This window comes from Syngnathus floridae, chromosome 20, assembly GCF_059516105.1.
Source record: "Syngnathus floridae isolate MCC-2025c chromosome 20, RoL_Sflo_1.0, whole genome shotgun sequence".
Taxonomy (NCBI): Eukaryota; Metazoa; Chordata; class Actinopteri; order Syngnathiformes; family Syngnathidae; genus Syngnathus; species Syngnathus floridae.
In genome coordinates, this window is record NC_142432.1 from 9837874 (window position 1) to 9859445 (window position 21572).

A 21572-nucleotide genomic window follows, 5' to 3' on the forward strand; every position below is an offset into this window, starting at 1 on the left:
GACGAGTTTCTGACCACAACCCTCAGATTATTCTATCATTTCTAATTTTTACATTTAACAATGCAAATCTGATTAACCATTGTCTACCACACCGTTTCCGTGCACCAATTTAACGCAATTCCATCCTTTATAACGAACTGATACACAAAGACAAACATACACATAAACAAACACACGGGCCCACAACATAGACATGACAATCTTCCCAGTTGATAACAAGGGTGGGGGGGGCAACTGAAGTGCGGAGAGCCTCGCCATCACCACGTCGCACAATGTAACCCCCCACCTCTGTCCAAAAGGTGCATTTGTGCCCACCTGACCGTTTGGCCCAAACTTTAGAGCTGCACCCTTTTGAAAACAAAAATGGTTACAGTTTAACCCCACCACACAATGGGATATAACCTTCATGCTAATTAAATATACATTCTTTATCAAATTCTTGTTAAGCCATTTTTTCTGACTCCAACTCTCATGCAAAATCAAAATAAAATCAACAATTTTATACAAATCAACTTATTGTTCTTCATGAACCACAAATCATCACTTCCATCCCATGAACAGCACCACAACTAATCACTCACTTCTTCAGCTGCGCCGCTGTCCCATCTGACAGCCAAGCCTGCTTTCCACACAATATCATCATAGACACACTTCAACAATTATGTAGCGACCTGGTTAACCCAGTTACCCTTCGCCCTAGACAACAATATAAGTCTCTAAGGTCGCACTATTGAAGTCGCCAGGCATCCGTCCTGCTATATCAGCGATGCCTTCACCATTTTTTTTTTCTTTTTTTTTTTTTTTCTTTTTTTTTAATTATATTTTTTTTTCACGAGTCCCTGACTCGTATTGGTGGCCTGGCCGATCCAATCGACCCCGACCTTAGGCAACAGTATAAGTTCCTAAGTGTCTACTATTGAGGCCACTCAGGTGCCTATATGCTAGTCACTGGCATCCCACAAGTTCCAGCGGTGTGAGCGCCCTTTGCTGATCAGACAAAGTCCTCACCACCTTTCTCTTAATTCACCACGACTCGGACATCCCAGATGTCCCTCGCCTTAGACAGCCCTATAATGTTCTAAGGTCACACTATTGGAGTCGCTCGGCATCCGTACTGCTATATCAGCGACGCCTTCACCTGTTTTTGTATTTTTAATTTTTTCCACAAATCACTTTTACCAAATTCCACACAAACACACACTTCTATACAACCACCATTCCTGAACACAGAGCTGAAATTATTAATTTTTGTATTCCGCTTTCACTCCACAATATTGCTGAACTGGGAGAGAGAAAAAAAAAAGTTTCCCCCTTACCTTTTGTGCCGATCGGACTGCAATACTGTTGAGCAAGAGCGGAGAAGGAAGAATCCTTTGTGGAGCATGCACTTTCCCTTCTGAAGAAATCACGTCGGATGGTCACCATTTGTTGGATTTTGTCCACAATTTAGGGAGCGCGTTATCTGCGCCTCACGGCAAAAGCCTTTGCCAATCACCTGTTATTCAATTTACTCACTGCGTGCTCGTTTGATTTCTTCAGATTTAGGAAAATGCAAAGACACTGAAGCAGAAATTAGACTTAGACAGCTTGGTTGAGTTCAATCACAATTCTTGTTCAAAAAGCTCTGTTTTCAGGAAAGTGCAATACAGCGCTGGGCCCTTCAAGAGCGGAAAGTCTCCATTCAGAAAAGGGCAAAGTCCAAGGTTGTTAGATCAGTTTTATATTCAGTAGCACATTGTGGGCCGGGATTGATGGGCGATGAGTCTTCGGGGTGGGGCAAGTTCGAAGGAGAGTCTGCTTCCATGCGAGTGGTGCTGGTTATGGGCGATTCGGTGTGTTGGTGGGGGCTGTTGGTGTGTGTGTGTGGAGGGGGTTGTTGTCTTCCATCCCGTATCTCGGCCTTGGCGATCATCTTTGGCCGAGTTCTCGGGTGGCTCCTTCTGGCACCAGCTGGTTTTATCTCCACGTGACCTTCCTGTGAACATTCTCCTCCAATCTCGGACATACACTGTCGTACCGCATTCAACCGTATCTTTTTCTTTGTTAGGTCAAGATATTTCCCTCTGTGCAGAACGTTCAGTAGTAATCAAAAACTGGCGTCTAGCATTAGTCAAAACATAAGATACAATCAAGTACTGAACGGTCAAGACGACTGCGGCCATGTCCATGATTCAGAGAAAAAACATCAGGCATGCATTCCACAGTTCCTTAAGGGTCATTAAGGTATTTAGGCAATATATCAAAAGTCATTTGTTATTTCAAAGTCCTCAGAAATATATATATCAGATCATAAAGTTATAAAAACCTTTCTCATCACCACTTATCAAAAATGTCTAGTTATGTCTTCTTTATTGATTTGGTGTGTAGGTATAATTATATGCTTCAAATGTTTCTTTTATTTATTTAATATGTGAATATACTTGTCTGCTTATGTACTTTATTCAATGAGGTTTGAGCATATCTGTTTTTGTAGCGAGGCAGGACTTTTTGTATTTCGACCTCATTCCTTCAGTTGTTTAGTGCGGCATGGTGTTGTTCAGTGCGGGATGGTGTTGTTCAGTGCGTTATAATGTTGTTCAGTGCGGCATGGTGTTGTTCAGTGCGGCATGGTGTTGTTCAGTGCGGCATGGTGTTGTTCAGTGCGGCATAATGTTGTTCAGTGCGGCATAATGTTGTTCAGTGCGGCATGGTGTTGTTCAGTGCGGGATGGTGTTGTTCAGTGCGGGATGGTGTTGTTCAGTGCGGCATGGTGTTGTTCAGTGCGGCATGGTGTTCAATGCGGAATGGTGTTGTTCAGTGCAGGATGGTGTTGTTCAGTGCGGCATGGTGTTGTTCAGTGCGGCATAATGTTGTTCAGTGCGGCATGGTGTTGTTCAGTGCGGCATGGTGTTGTTCAGTGCGGCATGGTGTTGTTCAGTGCGGCATAATGTTGTTCAGTGCGGCATGGTGTTGTTCAGTGCGGCATGGTGTTGTTCAGTGCGGCATAATGTTCAGTGCGGCATAATGTTGTTCAGTGCGGCATGGTGTTGTTCAGTGCGGGATGGTGTTGTTCAGTGCAGGATGGTGTTGTTCAGTGCGGCATGGTGTTCAGTGCGGGATGGTGTCTTTCAGTGCGGCATGGTGTCGTTCAGTGCGGCATGGTGTCTTTCAGTGCGGCATGGTGTCGTTCAGTGAGGCATGGTGTTGTTCAGTGCGGCATGGTGTTGTTTAGTACGGCATGGTGTTGTTCAGTGCGGGATGGTGTTGTTCAGTGTGGCATGGTGTTCAGTGCGGCATGGTGTTGTTCAGTGCGGTATCGTGTTGTTCAGTGCGGTATCGTGTTTCTCAGTGCGGTATCGTGTTGTTCAGTGCAGTATCGTTGTGTTGTTCGTATTGTGTTTAACACTTAGCCTCTAACACTTAGCCTCTAACACTTAGCCTCTAGCATCTAGAAGGTAAATAAATAGGAAGGAAGGACTCACCGGTGACGTCTTCGCCCACGTCCAAGCGTTGTACTTTGTATTTTCATCCTTCTGACAGTGGAAAACATAGCCAACAAACACCGTGGAACCTAAACGAATGAAAGAAAACTATCATTTGGCCACAACCAACATTCACAGATACAACACAATGTGACGTGCGGGGTTGAGGTTAAAGGTTGAGTGAAGGGCCCTCGTTTTAAACTACTTTTTTGAAAAGGATTGGGAACAAGTAAGACGTATTTAATTTATTTAATGGGAAGTAGTAAGAGCTATTGAATTTAATCTATGTATTATATTCTATTGTATTGTATTCTGTTGTATTCTTTTGGATTGTATTCACACTAACCCCACTAAAACTTCAGCCCACAAAAACTCGCCTCTGGCGCCTAGCCTCTGGCACTTAGCCTCTAACACTTAGCCTTTAACACTTAGCCTTTAACACTTAGCCTTTAACACTTAGCCTAGAAGGTGAATAAATAGGGTTAAAGGTTGAGTGAAGGGACCTCGTTTTAAACTACTTTTTTGTAAAGGAGTGGGAACAAGTAAGACGTATTTAATTTATTTAATGGGAAGTAGTAAGACTTATTAAATTTATTTAATCTACTTTTCTTCCCAGGCAAAATTTGATGTGCTGCAATTCCAAATTTCCAAAGTGAATGAAGGAATGAAGTCCTTTAAATTATGATTTTGTATAAATACTAGGCATTAACACAAAATCGACGGCACAAAATGGGCAGACTTTACTTGTTTGAAAAGGACTGGTTACAAGACAGACTTTTTTAATTTATTTAATGGGAAGAAGACTTATTTAGTTTAATTGATCTATTTTTGTTCCCTGGCAAAATTCGATTTGCTGCAATTCCAAATTTCCAAAGTGAATGAAGGAAAGAAGTCGTTTAAATTATGATTTTGTTTAAATACTAGGCATAGACACAAAATCTACGGCACAAAATGGGCAGACTTTACTTGTTTGAAGAGGACTGGTTACAAGACAGACTTTTCTGATTTATTTAATGGGAAGAAGACTTATTTAGTTTATTTAATCTATTTTTGTTCCCTGGCAAAATTGGATTTGCTGAAATTGTATTTTGCCAAATCTTGCCTTGAGACCTGATAGGAAGTATTAAACGCTTAGTTAAATCAATACAAGTTGGTAATAAGAGCGAGTAATGTTGGTTGAACCGATGAATGAAGGTTGAAAGCAATTTAAATTATGACTTTGTATAAATACTAGATATTAACAGAACATCTACTGCGCGAAATGGGCAGAGTTTACTTGTTTGAGAAGGAGTGGCTTATTCAAAACTAAGATTTATTTAATCTGTTTGTTCCCAGGCAAAATTGGATGTGATGCAATTCCAAATTTCACCACATGATGGTGCCCAATTTTGACTTCATAGGACATATTAAACACTTAGCTTGTTATTATGTTCAAGGTAATCAGATTTGTTTATTATTCTAATGGCCTCTTCAAAACTATTCTGGATTACTACTTTGGATCTATTCTACATTACTTGGCAACAACATACTCTGTAACAGATTAGGCAGTATAATCATATCTGTTAACTTGAGAGTGCCCACACTCAATCTACTTATCGTGATGTGTTAAATCAATTACTGTTAGACATTATTTGTCTGATAATCTACCAAATCTTTGAATTGAAGAATTTGTGATTTAATTAATAGCTTGTTGTTATGTTAAGGGTAATCAGACTTGTATATAATTCTAATGGCCTTCTTTTGAAAACTATTCTGAATTACAACTTTGGATCTTATATTACTTTGCAACAATCTACTCCGTGACAGATTAGGCAGTATAATCACATATGTTAACTTCAGTGCCCACACTGTATTTATTTATGGTTATTTGTTAAATCAAGTACTGTTAGACATGAAATAGGAAGTGTTTAACATAAATGTTATGGCTACTCACCATTGTAGCTCGCTCCTGGTCAATGATACGAGCCTCTTCTTGCAGTGGAAAACTTGCAGCCAACAAACACCGTGGAACCTAAAGGAATGAAATTAAACATTAACATTTCGCCTCGACCAATTTTCACACGTACAACGCAACGCGGCTACACTTCTGCTATTACAAACGTAAATCTCCTTAAACACAATGAGTGTTACTTACCGTGTACGCTCTAGACGGTCCAGTTGCAAGCAGAAAATAAAGATATTTCTGTTGATAATCGTCGCTGCTCAGTGGCTCACGGCCATCGCGCCAACAGATTTGAATTTTGGCGGAGGTTCGGGCAATTACGTCATATCCGCGGCATTTGACTGCGACGTAATACCCGCTTATCTGAAACGGCAGTTAAAAGTAGAGTTACATCAAGTTTTCTTGGAACCTAAACGAATGAAAGAAAACTATCATTTGGCCACAACCAACATTCACAGATACAACACAACGTGCGGGGTTGAGGTTAAAGATTGAGTGAAGGGCCCTCGTTTTAAACTACTTTTTTGTAAAGGAGTGGGAACAAGTAAGACGTATTTAATTTATTTAATGGGAAGTAGTAAGACTTATTAAATTTATTTAATCTACTTTTCTTCCCAGGCAAAATTTGATGTGCTGCAATTCCAAATTTCCAAAGTGAATGAAGGAATGAAGTCCTTTAAATTATGATTTTGTATAAATACTAGGCATTAACACAAAATCGACGGCACAAAATGGGCAGACTTTACTTGTTTGAAAAGGACTGGTTACAAGACAGACTTTTTTAATTTATTTAATGGGAAGAAGACTTATTTAGTTTAATTGATCTATTTTTGTTCCCTGGCAAAATTCGATTTGCTGCAATTCCAAATTTCCAAAGTGAATGAAGGAAAGAAGTCGTTTAAATTATGATTTTGTTTAAATACTAGGCATAGACACAAAATCTACGGCACAAAATGGGCAGACTTTACTTGTTTGAAGAGGACTGGTTACAAGACAGACTTTTCTGATTTATTTAATGGGAAGAAGACTTATTTAGTTTATTTAATCTATTTTTGTTCCCTGGCAAAATTGGATTTGCTGAAATTGTATTTTGCCAAATCTTGCCTTGAGACCTGATAGGAAGTATTAAACGCTTAGTTAAATCAATACAAGTTGGTAATAAGAGCGAGTAATGTTGGTTGAACCGATGAATGAAGGTTGAAAGCAATTTAAATTATGACTTTGTATAAATACTAGATATTAACAGAACATCTACTGCGCGAAATGGGCAGAGTTTACTTGTTTGAGAAGGAGTGGCTTATTCAAAACTAAGATTTATTTAATCTGTTTGTTCCCAGGCAAAATTGGATGTGATGCAATTCCAAATTTCACCACATGATGGTGCCCAATTTTGACTTCATAGGACATATTAAACACTTAGCTTGTTATTATGTTCAAGGTAATCAGATTTGTTTATTATTCTAATGGCCTCTTCAAAACTATTCTGGATTACTACTTTGGATCTATTCTACATTACTTGGCAACAACATACTCTGTAACAGATTAGGCAGTATAATCATATCTGTTAACTTGAGAGTGCCCACACTCAATCTACTTATCGTGATGTGTTAAATCAATTACTGTTAGACATTATTTGTCTGATAATCTACCAAATCTTTGAATTGAAGAATTTGTGATTTAATTAATAGCTTGTTGTTATGTTAAGGGTAATCAGACTTGTATATAATTCTAATGGCCTTCTTTTGAAAACTATTCTGAATTACAACTTTGGATCTTATATTACTTTGCAACAATCTACTCCGTGACAGATTAGGCAGTATAATCACATATGTTAACTTCAGTGCCCACACTGTATTTATTTATGGTTATTTGTTAAATCAAGTACTGTTAGACATGAAATAGGAAGTGTTTAACATAAATGTTATGGCTACTCACCATTGTAGCTCGCTCCTGGTCAATGATACGAGCCTCTTCTTGCAGTGGAAAACTTGCAGCCAACAAACACCGTGGAACCTAAAGGAATGAAATTAAACATTAACATTTCGCCTCGACCAATTTTCACACGTACAACGCAACGCGGCTACACTTCTGCTATTACAAACGTAAATCTCCTTAAACACAATGAGTGTTACTTACCGTGTACGCTCTAGACGGTCCAGTTGCAAGCAGAAAATAAAGATATTTCTGTTGATAATCGTCGCTGCTCAGTGGCTCACGGCCATCGCGCCAACAGATTTGAATTTTGGCGGAGGTTCGGGCAATTACGTCATATCCACGGCACATGACTGCGACGTAATACCCGCTTATCTGAAACGGCAGTTAAAAGTAGAGTTACATCAAGTTTTCTTGGAACCTAAACGAATGAAAGAAAACTATCATTTGGCCACAACCAACATTCACAGATACAACACAACGTGCGGGGTTGGGGTTAAAGATTGAGTGAAGGGCCCTCGTTTTAAACTACTGTTTTGAAAAGGAGTGGGAACAAGTAAGACGTATTTAATTTATTTAATGGGAAGTAGTAAGACTTATTAAATTTATTTAATCTACTTTTCTTCCCAGGCAAAATTTGATGTGCTGCAATTCCAAATTTCCAAAGTGAATGAAGGAATGAAGTCCTTTAAATTATGATTTTGTATAAATACTAGGCATTAACACAAAATCGACGGCACAAAATGGGCAGACTTTACTTGTTTGAAAAGGACTGGTTACAAGACAGACTTTTTTAATTTATTTAATGGGAAGAAGACTTATTTAGTTTAATTGATCTATTTTTGTTCCCTGCCAAAATTCGATTTGCTGCAATTCCAAATTTCCAAAGTGAATGAAGGAAAGAAGTCGTTTAAATTATGATTTTGTTTAAATACTAGGCATAGACACAAAATCTACGGCACAAAATGGGCAGACTTTACTTGTTTGAAGAGGACTGGTTACAAGACAGACTTTTCTGATTTATTTAATGGGAAGAGGACTTATTTAGTTTATTTAATCTATTTTTGTTCCCTGGCAAAATTGGATTTGCTGAAATTGTATTTTGCCAAATCTCGATTTGAGACCTGATAGGAAGTATTAAACGCTTAGTTAAATCAATACAAGTTGGTAATAAGAGCGAGTAATGTTGGTTGAACCGATGAATGAAGGTTGAAAGCAATTTAAATTATGACTTTGTATAAATACTAGATATTAACAGAACATCTACTGCGCAAAATGGGCAGAGTTTACTTGTTTGAGAAGGAGTGGCTTATTCAAAACTAAGATTTATGTAATCTGTTTGTTCCCAGGCAAAATTGGATGTGATGCAATTCCAAATTTCACCACATGATGGTGCCCAATTTTGACTTCATAGGACATATTAAACACTTAGCTTGTTATTATGTTCAAGGTAATCAGATTTGTTTATCATTCTAATGGCCTCTTCAAAACTATTCTGGATTACTACTTTGGATCTATTCTACATTACTTGGCAACAACATACTCTAACAGATTAGGCAGTATAATCACATATGTTAACTTGAGAGTGCCCACACTCAATCTACTTATCGTGATGTGTTAAATCAATTACTGTTAGACATTATTTGTCTGATAATCTACCAAATCTTTGAATTGAAGAATTTGTGATTTAATTAATAGCTTGTTCAGGGTAATCAGACTTGTATATAATTCTAATGGCCTTCTTTTGAAAACTATTCTGAATTACAACTTTGGATCTTATATTACTTTGCAACAATCTACTCCGTGACAGATTAGGCAGTATAATCACATATGTTAACTTCAGTGCCCACACTGTATTTATTTATGGTTATTTGTTAAATCAAGTACTGTTAGACATGAAATAGGAAGTGTTTAACATAAATGTTATGGCTACTCACCATTGTAGCTCGCTCCTGGTCAATGATACGAGCCTCTTCTTGCAGTGGAAAACTTGCAGCCAACAAACACCGTGGAACCTAAAGGAATGAAATTAAACATTAACATTTCGCCTCGACCAATTTTCACACGTACAACGCAACGCGGCTACACTTCTGCTATTACAAACGTAAATCTCCTTAAACACAATGAGTGTTACTTACCGTGTACGCTCTAGACGGTCCAGTTGCAAGCAGAAAATAAAGATATTTCTGTTGATAATCGTCGCTGCTCAGTGGCTCACGGCCAGCGCGCCAACAGATTTGAATTTTGGCGGAGGTTCGGGCAATTACGTCATATCCGCGGCATTTGACTGCGACGTAATACCCGCTTATCTGAAACGGCAGTTAAAAGTAGAGTTACATCAAGTTTTCTTGGAACCTAAACGAATGAAAGAAAACTATCATTTGGCCACAACCAACATTCACAGATACAACACAACGTGCGGGGTTGAGGTTAAAGATTGAGTGAAGGGCCCTCGTTTTAAACTACTGTTTTGAAAAGGAGTGGGAACAAGTAAGACGTATTTAATTTATTTAATGGGAAGTAGTAAGACTTATTAAATTTATTTAATCTACTTTTCTTCCCAGGCAAAATTTGATGTGCTGCAATTCCAAATTTCCAAAGTGAATGAAGGAATGAAGTCCTTTAAATTATGATTTTGTATAAATACTAGGCATTAACACAAAATCGACGGCACAAAATGGGCAGACTTTACTTGTTTGAAAAGGACTGGTTACAAGACAGACATTTTTAATTTATTTAATGGGAAGAAGACTTATTTAGTTTAATTGATCTATTTTTGTTCCCTGCCAAAATTCGATTTGCTGCAATTCCAAATTTCCAAAGTGAATGAAGGAAAGAAGTCGTTTAAATTATGATTTTGTTTAAATACTAGGCATAGACACAAAATCTACGGCACAAAATGGGCAGACTTTACTTGTTTGAAGAGGACTGGTTACAAGACAGACTTTTCTGATTTATTTAATGGGAAGAGGACTTATTTAGTTTATTTAATCTATTTTTGTTCCCTGGCAAAATTGGATTTGCTGAAATTGTATTTTGCCAAATCTCGATTTGAGACCTGATAGGAAGTATTAAACGCTTAGTTAAATCAATACAAGTTGGTAATAAGAGCGAGTAATGTTGGTTGAACCGATGAATGAAGGTTGAAAGCAATTTAAATTATGACTTTGTATAAATACTAGATATTAACAGAACATCTACTGCGCAAAATGGGCAGAGTTTACTTGTTTGAGAAGGAGTGGCTTATTCAAAACTAAGATTTATGTAATCTGTTTGTTCCCAGGCAAAATTGGATGTGATGCAATTCCAAATTTCACCACATGATGGTGCCCAATTTTGACTTCATAGGACATATTAAACACTTAGCTTGTTATTATGTTCAAGGTAATCAGATTTGTTTATCATTCTAATGGCCTCTTCAAAACTATTCTGGATTACTACTTTGGATCTATTCTACATTACTTGGCAACAACATACTCTGTAACAGATTAGGCAGTATAATCACATATGTTAACTTGAGAGTGCCCACACTCAATCTACTTATCGTGATGTGTTAAATCAATTACTGTTAGACATTATTTGTCTGATAATCTACCAAATCTTTGAATTGAAGAATTTGTGATTTAATTAATAGCTTGTTCAGGGTAATCAGACTTGTATATAATTCTAATGGCCTTCTTTTGAAAACTATTCTGAATTACAACTTTGGATCTTATATTACTTTGCAACAATCTACTCGGTGACAGATTAGGCAGTATAATCACATATGTTAACTTCAGTGCCCACACTGTATTTATTTATGGTTATTTGTTAAATCAAGTACTGTTAGACATGAAATAGGAAGTGTTTAACATAAATGTTATGGCTACTCACCATTGTAGCTCGCTCCTGGTCAATGATATGAGCCTCTTCTTGCAGTGGAAAACTTGCAGCCAACAAACACCGTGGAACCTAAAGGAATGAAATTAAACATTAACATTTCGCCCGGACCAACATTCACACGTACAACGCAACGCGGCTACACTTCTGCTATTACAAACGTAAATCTCCTTAAACACAACGAGTGTTACTTACCGTGTACGCTCTAGGCAAAATTGGATGTGATGCAATTCCAAATCTATCTGAAACGGCAGTTAAAAGTAGAGTTACATCAAGTTTTCTTTTTTAATCAACACAATCATTTACAACCGTTGACCAGAAAGAATCGTCGAAATTCGACGTCCCCCACAAACGCCACGCTCACTCGCTTTTCAGGGCAACAAAAGTACTTCTTTTTAAAAACGATGAGTTGTACTTACCGTGTACGCTCTGGACGGTCCAGTTGCAAGCAGAAAATAAAAATATTTCTCTTGTTAGTCGTATGTTACCATCCGCTGTGTCTTTGTCAACATCGCCGCCATTTTCCTACTTCCTGCTGCGAGCCACGCCCACGGATTTAAATTTGGGCGGAAGCTCTTTCCATTGGCGTCGTTTTCGCGTATAGCAAATCCGATTGGTTGGGAAGGGGGCACGGTTATGCAGCCGAGGAGTCCTGTGATCGGTGGGATGTAAAGTAGGCGTCGACGTCACGTCCGCGTCACGTGACCACGACGTGGCAGACGTCAAATAGCAACCGCTGTTTTGTTTAGTAGACTTACAGTTGTTATGCATTGACATAATGGCGCACACACCAAATAGATTTAAATAAATTAAATAATTCTTCTGCCCACTCTCTTTTAAACAAGTTAACTCTCCCCGCGGATTTGAATTCCGGCGAAAGTTACGCCCATCGACGTCACGTATGTCACGTGACCACGACGTGGCAGATGTCATATAGCAACCGCTGTTTTGTTTAGTAGATTTACAGTTGTTATGCATTGGCATAATGGTGTGCACTCAAAATAGATTTAAATAAATTAAATATTTCTTCTGCCTACTCCCTTTTAAACAAGTTAACTCTGCCCACGTCCATTGACGTCTTGTCTGCGTCACGTGACCACGACGTAGCGACGTCATATAGTAACCGCTGTTTTGACCAGTAGACTTAGTTATTATGCGTTGACATAATGGCGCACTGGTTAGCATGGCCACCTCTTAAGCATGATGATGCGGGTTCGACGCCTGATCAATGTTAGCATGGAGTGAGCTGAAGTGCATGGCGCTGAAGATTTGAATCTTTGAAATGCGCTGAGGTCTGACATATCAGGCAGAATGGTTTGCCATCACGTTCAACAAAAAATAGAAACTTTCCCACTCTGATTAAAACGTCCTGTGTTCATCTACGTATTTTCGTTTTGCTGTGCATCTTTTCCCTGCCATTTCGAGAGCCCAATTGACACTCATAGTTTAAAGAAATGTGTTTGCCCATCCTACTTTGTGGAATTTCACCACATGCGCTTTTGACCAAAATACCAAATTGAACTCAAGTGAAGCCAACACGCACAACCCCCCCCCCCACACACACACACACACACAAATGTTGATATGAACATAAAAGAGCCGCATGCGGTTCGGGAGTTGCGGCTTGGCCAAACCTGTATTATACAACTTTATTTGTATAAAATTTTCACAACAGCTGTCACACAAACAAAGCGGGAAAAACCGAAGACGTGCGTGTTCCGCCCACGCTGGATTTATTTGCACCTTTGAAAAGACACCGTATTGCCGCAGATGTGGCAAAGAGTACTTTTGGGCATCTGAGACGGAAGGATGTCCAAAGCATCACGTCACCTGCTCTGGTAGGCATGGTGGTGGGACGTTGAGGTCAACCGCTTTGGGGTTGGCTGAATCTTTGATCGCAGGATGCCACACACTTGAAGACAGAAGCAGAAAAGCAGAGCTAAATGCAAAATGTACTCACCGGTGACTCCAATTTTTTTCCCCCCTGAAGAAACAGCTGGACGGGTGGCCCCGGCTGGCCAGTGGGACTCTTGTTATTCTGACCCTTTTTAGTGCGCGTTTGGGGCAACAACCGTTTTTTGTGGCGCTCTCTTCTGGTTCAAAAGTGCCCTGCATGTGAATTTGCTTTTCCTGCCTTCTGATTGGATGAGCGCCGGTGTGACGCGGTGCCTCTGTCACCGTGGCGGGGGGTATACGTTGGCATCGGAGCGTCTGCCAACGTCTGAGACCGGCTGGCAGTGTATCGGAGGTGTCGAGTGCGGTGCCGCTGGAGCTCACTCACCAGCTGGTGTTAGGGCCACAGAATGAAGGCCAAGGAGAAGAATAGAAAGAGAAACAGAAACTTCTCCTCCAATTGTTTGATTTGTCTCTTCTGAGCTTCGATGAATTCTTTCAGCTCTTTGTTCCTCTAGGACGGACAAATGGAAAGTGGCATTCAAAAGCCAGTAAGCGTGCAAGTAAGTGCCGGGCTGGCTTTGGGCCCTTACCTGTTGCGCGCTGTGCAGCAGATCCATTCTCTCTTGGAGGATGCAAGCGTCGCGCTCCCTCAACTCGCACATCAGGGCTCGCTTCCATTGGTCCACGGCGCTCCTAAGCTCTTCTCTCTGATCCGCCGTCAGCACGTCATTCACGCCAGCGTGGCTGGCTTTTTCGCCGTCCGTGGCGGGGCAGTCCCGCTGCGGTAGCGCCTCGTACAACATGGCCTCCAGCTCCAGGATCCTCTGGGCCGCAATCCTCGTCCATCAGTGGTCCGGCGGGAGATTTGAGGGCGGCTTACCTTATGAGCCTGGTCCATGGAACACTTCCTGAAGTCCAACTCTTCATCCAGGTAGCCCTTCTGCTTGCAGAACATATCCTAGCACAGCTCAAGGTCAGAATTGTTGGGGCACATTGCCGGAGTTCCCCTTGGCTGATGTCGCGTGTCTGTCTACCTTCTCACTTTCAATGTCCAACATCTTCTGTTGAAGTGCTGACTTGGTCACTTTGATGTATTCTAACCACTGAGGAAAGGCTGCTGTCACATAAGCAGAATGCGAGAGCGTGCGTGGACGTGCGCGTTACCTTCTCGGCTCGGGTGAGAAGGGTCCTGGCGTGAATCACGACCACCTGCTCCTCGTTGGTGAGATTCTGCAAGAGCCCAAAGGCACAGCGTCAACAAGCTTCTTTCAGCGCAAAGCCTTCCAAAAGTCACATTTGAGCCGCCGAGTCTCGTGGAGTGCGAACATAAGGAGTTCGACATACACTTACGGCGTTATAGCCCAGGATGTCCAGCTTCTTCATCAGATCACTGATGACGATGTCCGGGGGAAAGGCGCAAGGAGCAATGTAAGGTGTTCTGGGACCTCGGGTTAAGGTTAGGGTTGCGAGGGACGCCTTACGTACGCTCACGCCCTCGGCCTCGCAGTAGATCTGCAAAGGGCTGAGGCCGTCTGGGAAACGGACTTGCAGAAACTTCAAGACGGGGGAGCGCCACTCCCTCTCCTGAAAGGCAGAGGCATGCATCCGTCCGTCCGTCCGTCCGTCACATCTCTGGCCTCAACACGCTTGTGCGAGTCTTCCCACCTCCAGCTCCAGGATGCGGAACTCAAGCAGTTCGTTTTGGTCTCGGATATCCTGGATGTGCTCTTTCAGACGCGCTTCTTCCGCCTCCATCCGCCTGACCTGAAAAGACAGTCAGACCTCATCTGCGGGGCTTCCCGACAGGTGTGACGCCAAGCGACTCCGCCCAGCGCCTTTCTTTCCGTCACCTTTTCGGCCAACTGCTGATTGCTCTGACGCAGCAGCTGCTTCTCCTCCACCCACTTGACATTCTAGAAGAGACAAACGCGTGGACAGCTTTGGAATGTTGTGTCATTTTCATCCACAAATTCTTTGGTTGACTGGAAAATGACATTTGCTTTTCTCCGCATTTTCCCAGCCACGTTCGGGGGGGGGGGGGGGGGGGGGGGGGGTTGGTCCAGTAATGCCAGACGGATGAGTGACTGAAGAATGTAGCTATTTTGTCTGAGAAAAAGGTGTGCTCATTGATGAGCTTACCTGTCCTTGTTGCTTCAGCGCTGACTCCAGATCTGCTACTCTGCTTTGATAGTGACCCATTTCTACCATCAGCTTTTCTCTGGTCTGAAAGGAGGAGGAGGGAGGCTCCTCCTCCTCCTTTCAGACCAGAGAACACCCGAGGCTGGGTGAGAACGGGGAGGCTGCGACCCGGCCGGGGGTTGCGGGAAGGGGCGCCACCTTGATCTCCTTCTCGGCGTCGTAGTCCCCTTTCGCTGGTCTGGGCTAGCAGAGCGTAGGCTCGTTGCAGCGCTTGATATTCTTGCGTCAGCTGGCGGTAGCGAAGCTCCGCCTCTTCATGCACACACCAATGCAACACAGCACTAGTACCAGAATCAGTCAGACCGGCGACAAAGCACCCGCGACGCAAAGACGAGTCCGATTCCAGGCTGAAGAGGAATGTTTGGTGCCAATACGCTGGCAGAAATGGCGGGCTACCTCTTCGGGTTCCGTGTCGGGGGTTCTGTCGGTGTGAAAAGACAAGGACGATCCGTCCGAGTCCACCAACACGTCTTCGTCGTAGCCGTAAAATGTTTCGATGACCTGCGGGCGCGGAAGCAAACATCTCTCTGAACAAACTGAAGCGACACCTCACGATGAATCGACGAGAGGAACGATAGCGAGAAAAAGGCCATTTCATCTTGCGCAACACCAAGCAGCCGCAAACAAACAGACTCACCTTGCAGGACCTCACGCTTTGTTCCTCCTCAGAGATTCTCGACGTCGGTATCGTAGCAGCAAATCTCTCTCCTGTCGACACAAATAATCCGCCTTTGAGATTCTTTGGATGCAAAGGGAACGAACGGCTCCGGCGCAGAAACAAACGCGACTCACAATGACATTTCTGACATGAGCTCCTGTCTCCAGAGCCTGAAAAACACGTCACCGGCGATGATTGGAGGGACGCTCGTCTTTTCCAAAAGTGACAACTACAGGGTGTGTCAGGGTTTTCCAGATTATCTTTATCGTATCATTGTGTTGCTTTGACTTTGACTGCGACCTGTAATAAATAATATTATTTATCCCTTATTTATCCCTATCGCTTATCCCTTCCTACACAAAGTCGTAAAACACCCCTTGCTATGTTTTGACTAGAGGTCAAGGGCTTCCTCTATTCAATCCACTCTTACACCCACCCTGTTTCTCTTAATTAAAATGCTCGTGCAGGAGCCGAGAGTCAGACTTCATTCGTACAACAGATGGACTCTCCACCTGCAGGTGTCCAAAAGAACTTACTTGTCTCCCGTGTGGTTCTTGCAAAATAAGTTGGAGCGAGCGCAACTCTAACAGGGTGCATTTTGCCACTAGCTGCCTACGGACAATGACGTCGCGCTCGCGGCTCATGGTTGACGGGCTGAGCAGCCGGGCAAGTCCGTCGTTTTCAGCGCACAGCGAGTGGCAAAGGCGCTGACAAAACGGGAGCTTTGAGCTGCTGAAAACGGCAAAACAAGTCTAAAGCGTGTTCAAACGCGTGCGCACAATGCTCCTGCTTGAAAGGTCGGAATTTAAGGGGCCAATTTTTTGGATGGCGGCCGCCGGCCAAGCTTTGGACGGAAAAGGTTTCCTGGCGACAGCGAGCGAGCGCGGCGCTGCCGTACGTGCACCGAGTCGCCTGCCTGAAGACCTTGGACAAGTCGTCGATGATGTGCCGCTGCTCCACAACTTGAAGGAACTCCATTTCACCGTCCTGCTGGCCGCAACCGCGGTCCAGGTCATTGAGCGAACTAGGCCTTCTCTGTGGAACACAAATGCAGTGGACTCTGTTGGCACGCCGCCGTTGTCCGCGTCGACTTACCAAGCTTGCCATCTCCTCGTTCTCCTGGGTGACAAAGCGCACTTTGTTTTCAAGGCGACACAGCACCAGCGAGAGTTCTTCATTCTTCCTGCTCAGGCGTTTGTTTTTGTACAGGAGTGGCAGAAACTGGCTTTCTGTTTCTCTCAGTCGCTTTAGCTGCAAGCATGAAGTGCGGGATGTGAAAGACGCACAACACGCGGGCCAGAACGTATCCATTCCTTTTGCATCGGTTTGAACGGAATCGTGGCTTTGGCTCCCAATAAAAGACATCTACCAGGCAACCGACTCGCCGCGCCGCTCAACTAATAAGCAAGCGCAATGGGTGCCTCGCTGGATGGCGCGCATCAAACGTAGCGCAAACCTTCAAGCGTGCCGTCAATAAATTACCAGTTCATTGCGCTCTTCAGAAAGCAGGGCGTTTCGATCCTCCAGTTTCCTGATGACTGCGCTGAGCTCAGCGATTTTCAGATGAAACCGTCGCGTGTCCCGATCCTCCTGAGACTGAAAACGCCCCGCAACACACACACACAAGCACTCGTTCAAAGTTCAAAACTGTTTTTGTGCTACCTTCCTCCAGCAACGAACTAAGTCATGCGTACTGCAAGTGTGTGATGAGGTGGCTTACGCAATGAAGAGGATTGCTAGTAGCGGAGTTGACCCCACTTCCAGGGTAGTTTAGGCCCGCCCTTTGGGAATCCCTCAGGGCAGCGATCTGCTGCTCGGCAGCCTGAGTCTGCAGCTGAAGGCGGTGGACGTGGCCGGCCCCAGGGCTTCATCCAAAACACTAACCGCTCTGTCTTTCAGCTTGATCTCATCCGTCTGGATGTACAAACGGGGAGCGCTCAGGCAGGCGGGCAAACTCATTTGCCAGAATTGTGACAAAAACAAAGAGAGCAACCGGCCAATTTTTTTCTTGAATCGACTAGAACACCTTTGCTGTGACAAAAGCGAAGCGAGCAACCGGACATTTTCTTCTTGTGAAATAGAATAGAATAGAATGCCTTAGGTGTCATTGCACTGCAGGTATACAACGAAATTGGGAACATAGCCACGCACCGCGCATCTGATCAGTCCTACCAGTCGGCGGATCTCCCTCTCGCAGTCTCTCTTGGTTCGGCTCAGCTCCTCCCGATGCTGGTGATGAGCCGATCGGAGCTCGGCCGCTCGGGACTGCCAGGCCTGCTGGGCCGCTGCCAGGGCTTCTTCCGCGCTCCTGGTGGAGGCGACACCGCTCGGTCTCCCGACACCGCCGCGTCTCCTCCACCTCCGCCAGCAAAGCGCCCCCCCTCCTCACCTGAGCAGACATTGCGCCACACCGGGCCGTTGAGACCGCAACGGAGCGCCGCGACGCTTACTGGGGACAAGCTACACAATACGGTAGCGGCCGCATCGAAGCCCGACGTGGCGTGCGGATAGTCAGACACGGATAGAGCGGATCACCTTGTCCATGGAGCCGTCCCTCAGGCTGAGGACCAAGGCATTCAGTCGCTGGATCTCTCCATCTTTGATTTTGATCACTCTCATCAGCTCCATTTCATGCTGCCGCAGTAATGTCTCCCTGGTAATGGCTAACTCTTTCTGCTTCTCCTCATGGAGTTTGCTTTTGAGTTCCGTCATGGCGGCGGTGGCACGGTGGTGCTCCGCCCGCAGGTCCTGACTTCTCTCTCTCTCCAGACAGCTGACCTGACATGACTTAGACTTAGACTTAGACAAACTTTATTGTCATCTTGTCTGCACATGGTGCATACAAAACGAAATTCCGTTGCATACGTCTTACAACAAAGTAGTGATATTGCAGTTGAATAGAAGTAACATACCCTATGAAAATATATATATATACATATATACTATATATATATATATATATATATATATATATATATTAAAAATAAGTATAAAGTGCAGCTTTGATAATTATGCAATAGTGCAAGTAGGCAAAACAGTATTCAAGAGTGTGCAGAGGAATGCTAAACCATGTATTAAACTTCTATTTAAAGGGTTTATACAAGTTCAGTAAAGTTGGTAGTGCGAGATAGTGCAAGATAGAGGTCCGTAGTGTCATAAAGTACAGTTCTGTGAATGTGTGATGCAGAGTTCAGTTTAGAGCTCAACAGTTCTAGTGTTCAACAGTCTGATGACAGCAGGGAAAAAGCTGTTGCAGAACCTGGTGGACCTGCAGCGGATGCTGCAAACCTCTTCCCAGAGGGCAGCAGGGAGAACAGTCCATGGTGGGGGTGTGATGGGTCATTGATGATGTTACGGGCACGGGACATGCAGCGCTGAGATGAAATGTCCTGAATGGAGGGAAGAGGAGCCCCTATGATCCTCTCTGCTGTCCTCACCACTCTCCTCACGTTCTTCCAATCGGAGGCGGTGCAGCCTCCACACCACACAGAGAGACAGCTTGTCAGAATGCTCTCTATGGTGCTCCTGTAGAACGTCCTCATGATGGGTGGGGGCAGGTGGGCTCTCCTCATCCTCCGCAGGAAGTACAAGCGCTTCTGTGCCCTCTTGACCAGTGCCGTAGTGTTCATAGTCCAGGTGAGGTCTTCTGTGATGTGGACCCCCAGGAATTTGGTGGTGCTGACCACCTCCACAGCTGAGCTGTTGATGATCAGTGGAGCGTGGTGAGGCTGTTTTTTCCTGAAGTCGACGATGATCTCCTTCATCTTCTCCTCATTCAGGATCAGGCTGTTTTCTCTGCACCAGCCCACCAGCTGCTCCACCTCCTCTCTGTAGTCCAGGTCGTTGTTGTCTCTGATGAGCCCCACCACCGTTGTGTCGTCTGCTGACTTCACGATGTGATTGGTGGTGAACCTGAGGACGCAGTCGTGTGTCATCAGGGTGCACAGCAGGGGGCTCAGGACGCAGCCCTGAAGGGAGCCTGTGCTGAGGGTGATGACATCAGAGGTGTTCTGTCCGACCCGGACTGACTGAGGTCTGTTGGTGAGGAAGTCTAGCAGCCAGTTGCGAAGGGGGGTGTTGAAGCCCAGGTGTTCCAATTTTCCTACCAGATGCTGTGGGATGATGGTGTTAAACGCTGAGCTGAAGTCCAGGAACAGCCTCCGCACATGGGTGTTCTTCTCCTCCAGGTGAGCCAGGCTCAGGTGAAGAACGGAGGAGATGGCGTCCTGAGTGGAGCGGTTTTGCCGGTCAGCAAACTGGAACGGGTCAAATAATAGGGGGAGTCTGGAAACGATGTGACCTTTAAGCAGCCTTTCGAAGCACTTCATCATAACCGGAGTCAGTGCAACAGGCCGGTAATCATTAAATGAGGTGATTTGAGGTTTCTTCGGCACCGGAATGATGGAGGCAGTCTTAAAGCACGCCGGCACTGTGGCTTGGCCCAGCGAGGTGTTAAAAATGTCTGTGATGACCCCAGCCAGATGACTTGCACATTCCCTGAACACACGCCCAGGAATGTTGTCGGGGCCAGGGGCCTTACAGGGGTTGACTCTCCTCAGGGTCTTCAACACATCGGCGGAGTCAAGGCAGAGTACCTCCTCTTCCTGATGGGGGACAGTTTTAACTGCTGGAGTGCCGTTTAGTGCCTCGAACCTCCCAAAGAAGTTATTTAGACCATTTAGAAAGTCAGCATCAACTACACCCACCGGGGGGGGGGAGGGTGAGTTGTAGTCTGTAATCGCCCGTATGCCTTGCCACATACTCCTGATGTTTTTGACGTCGTGGAAACGATCCTGAAATTTTCGACTGCGGTCTCGCTTCGCTATCCTGATGGCACGGTTCAAGTTGGCTCTCGCTGTCCTCAGTGTCTCCTTGTCGCCAGACTTGAAGGCAGAGTTCCGCGCTCGTAGCGTTTGACGTACCTCCTCAGTCATCCAGGGTCGTTGGTTGCCCCGGGTGATGATATTCTTAGTGGTGCTGACGTCCTCGGTGCATTTGTTGATGTAGGCTGACACAGTCATGGCACACGCATGTCTAATCTACATCGGGAAAACTGGGAGGGAGGGAGGCAGGCAGGGAGGCAGGCAGGGAGGCAGGCAGGGAGGCAGGCAGTGTCTGTCTGTTGAGGTTTTCACCTTGTTCTTCTCCTGCTGAAGTTCTAACTGGACGTCCATCAGTTTGGTTCTCAGCTCGTCATTGGCGGCCTGAAGGGCGTCCGTTCGCTCCGCCTTGGCCCGCCCTGCCGGAGCTCGTTTGGACATCTCTTACTCGAGTCTCGCCCGGTCGTCAGTCAGAGATCACAACATTTGTACCTGGAGAGCACAAACGCAGCGCTGTTTTCCACTGGCTTCGAACTCAACTTCAATCGGTTCCGTAACTTACAACATCATAAACATAGAACTAGCTTGACTTAGTCATTGAATAAATGCATTTGGTTCTTCAAAACTGCATCACGCAACATAGCGTGACCGAGACGGCCGTTATCCACCTGCGTGAAGTTATTTGGTGAAATGAATGAGATGTTTAAGACACCATCGTTCTGTCTCTATGTAGATGAAGGTAAATAATCGATTGCTGAAGGTCCAAAGGTGTTGTGATAAACAAA

General features: G+C 44.3%; 1 protein-coding gene across 1 annotated transcript; it reads right to left on the reverse strand.

The window, feature by feature from the left end:
• Positions 1-13708: 13708 nt before the first annotated feature.
• On the reverse strand, positions 13709-14870 carry LOC148381224 (janus kinase and microtubule-interacting protein 3-like). The gene is made up of 3 exons (XM_088364056.1): positions 14461-14870; positions 14275-14340; positions 13709-14213 (listed from the first exon to the last, which is right to left on the reverse strand). The coding sequence occupies exons 1-3, from the start codon at positions 14713-14715 to the stop codon at positions 14085-14087; spliced, it is 450 nt and encodes a 149-aa protein (XP_088220182.1). The 5' UTR covers positions 14716-14870; the 3' UTR covers positions 13709-14084.
• Between the last annotated feature and the right edge of the window lie 6702 nt (positions 14871-21572).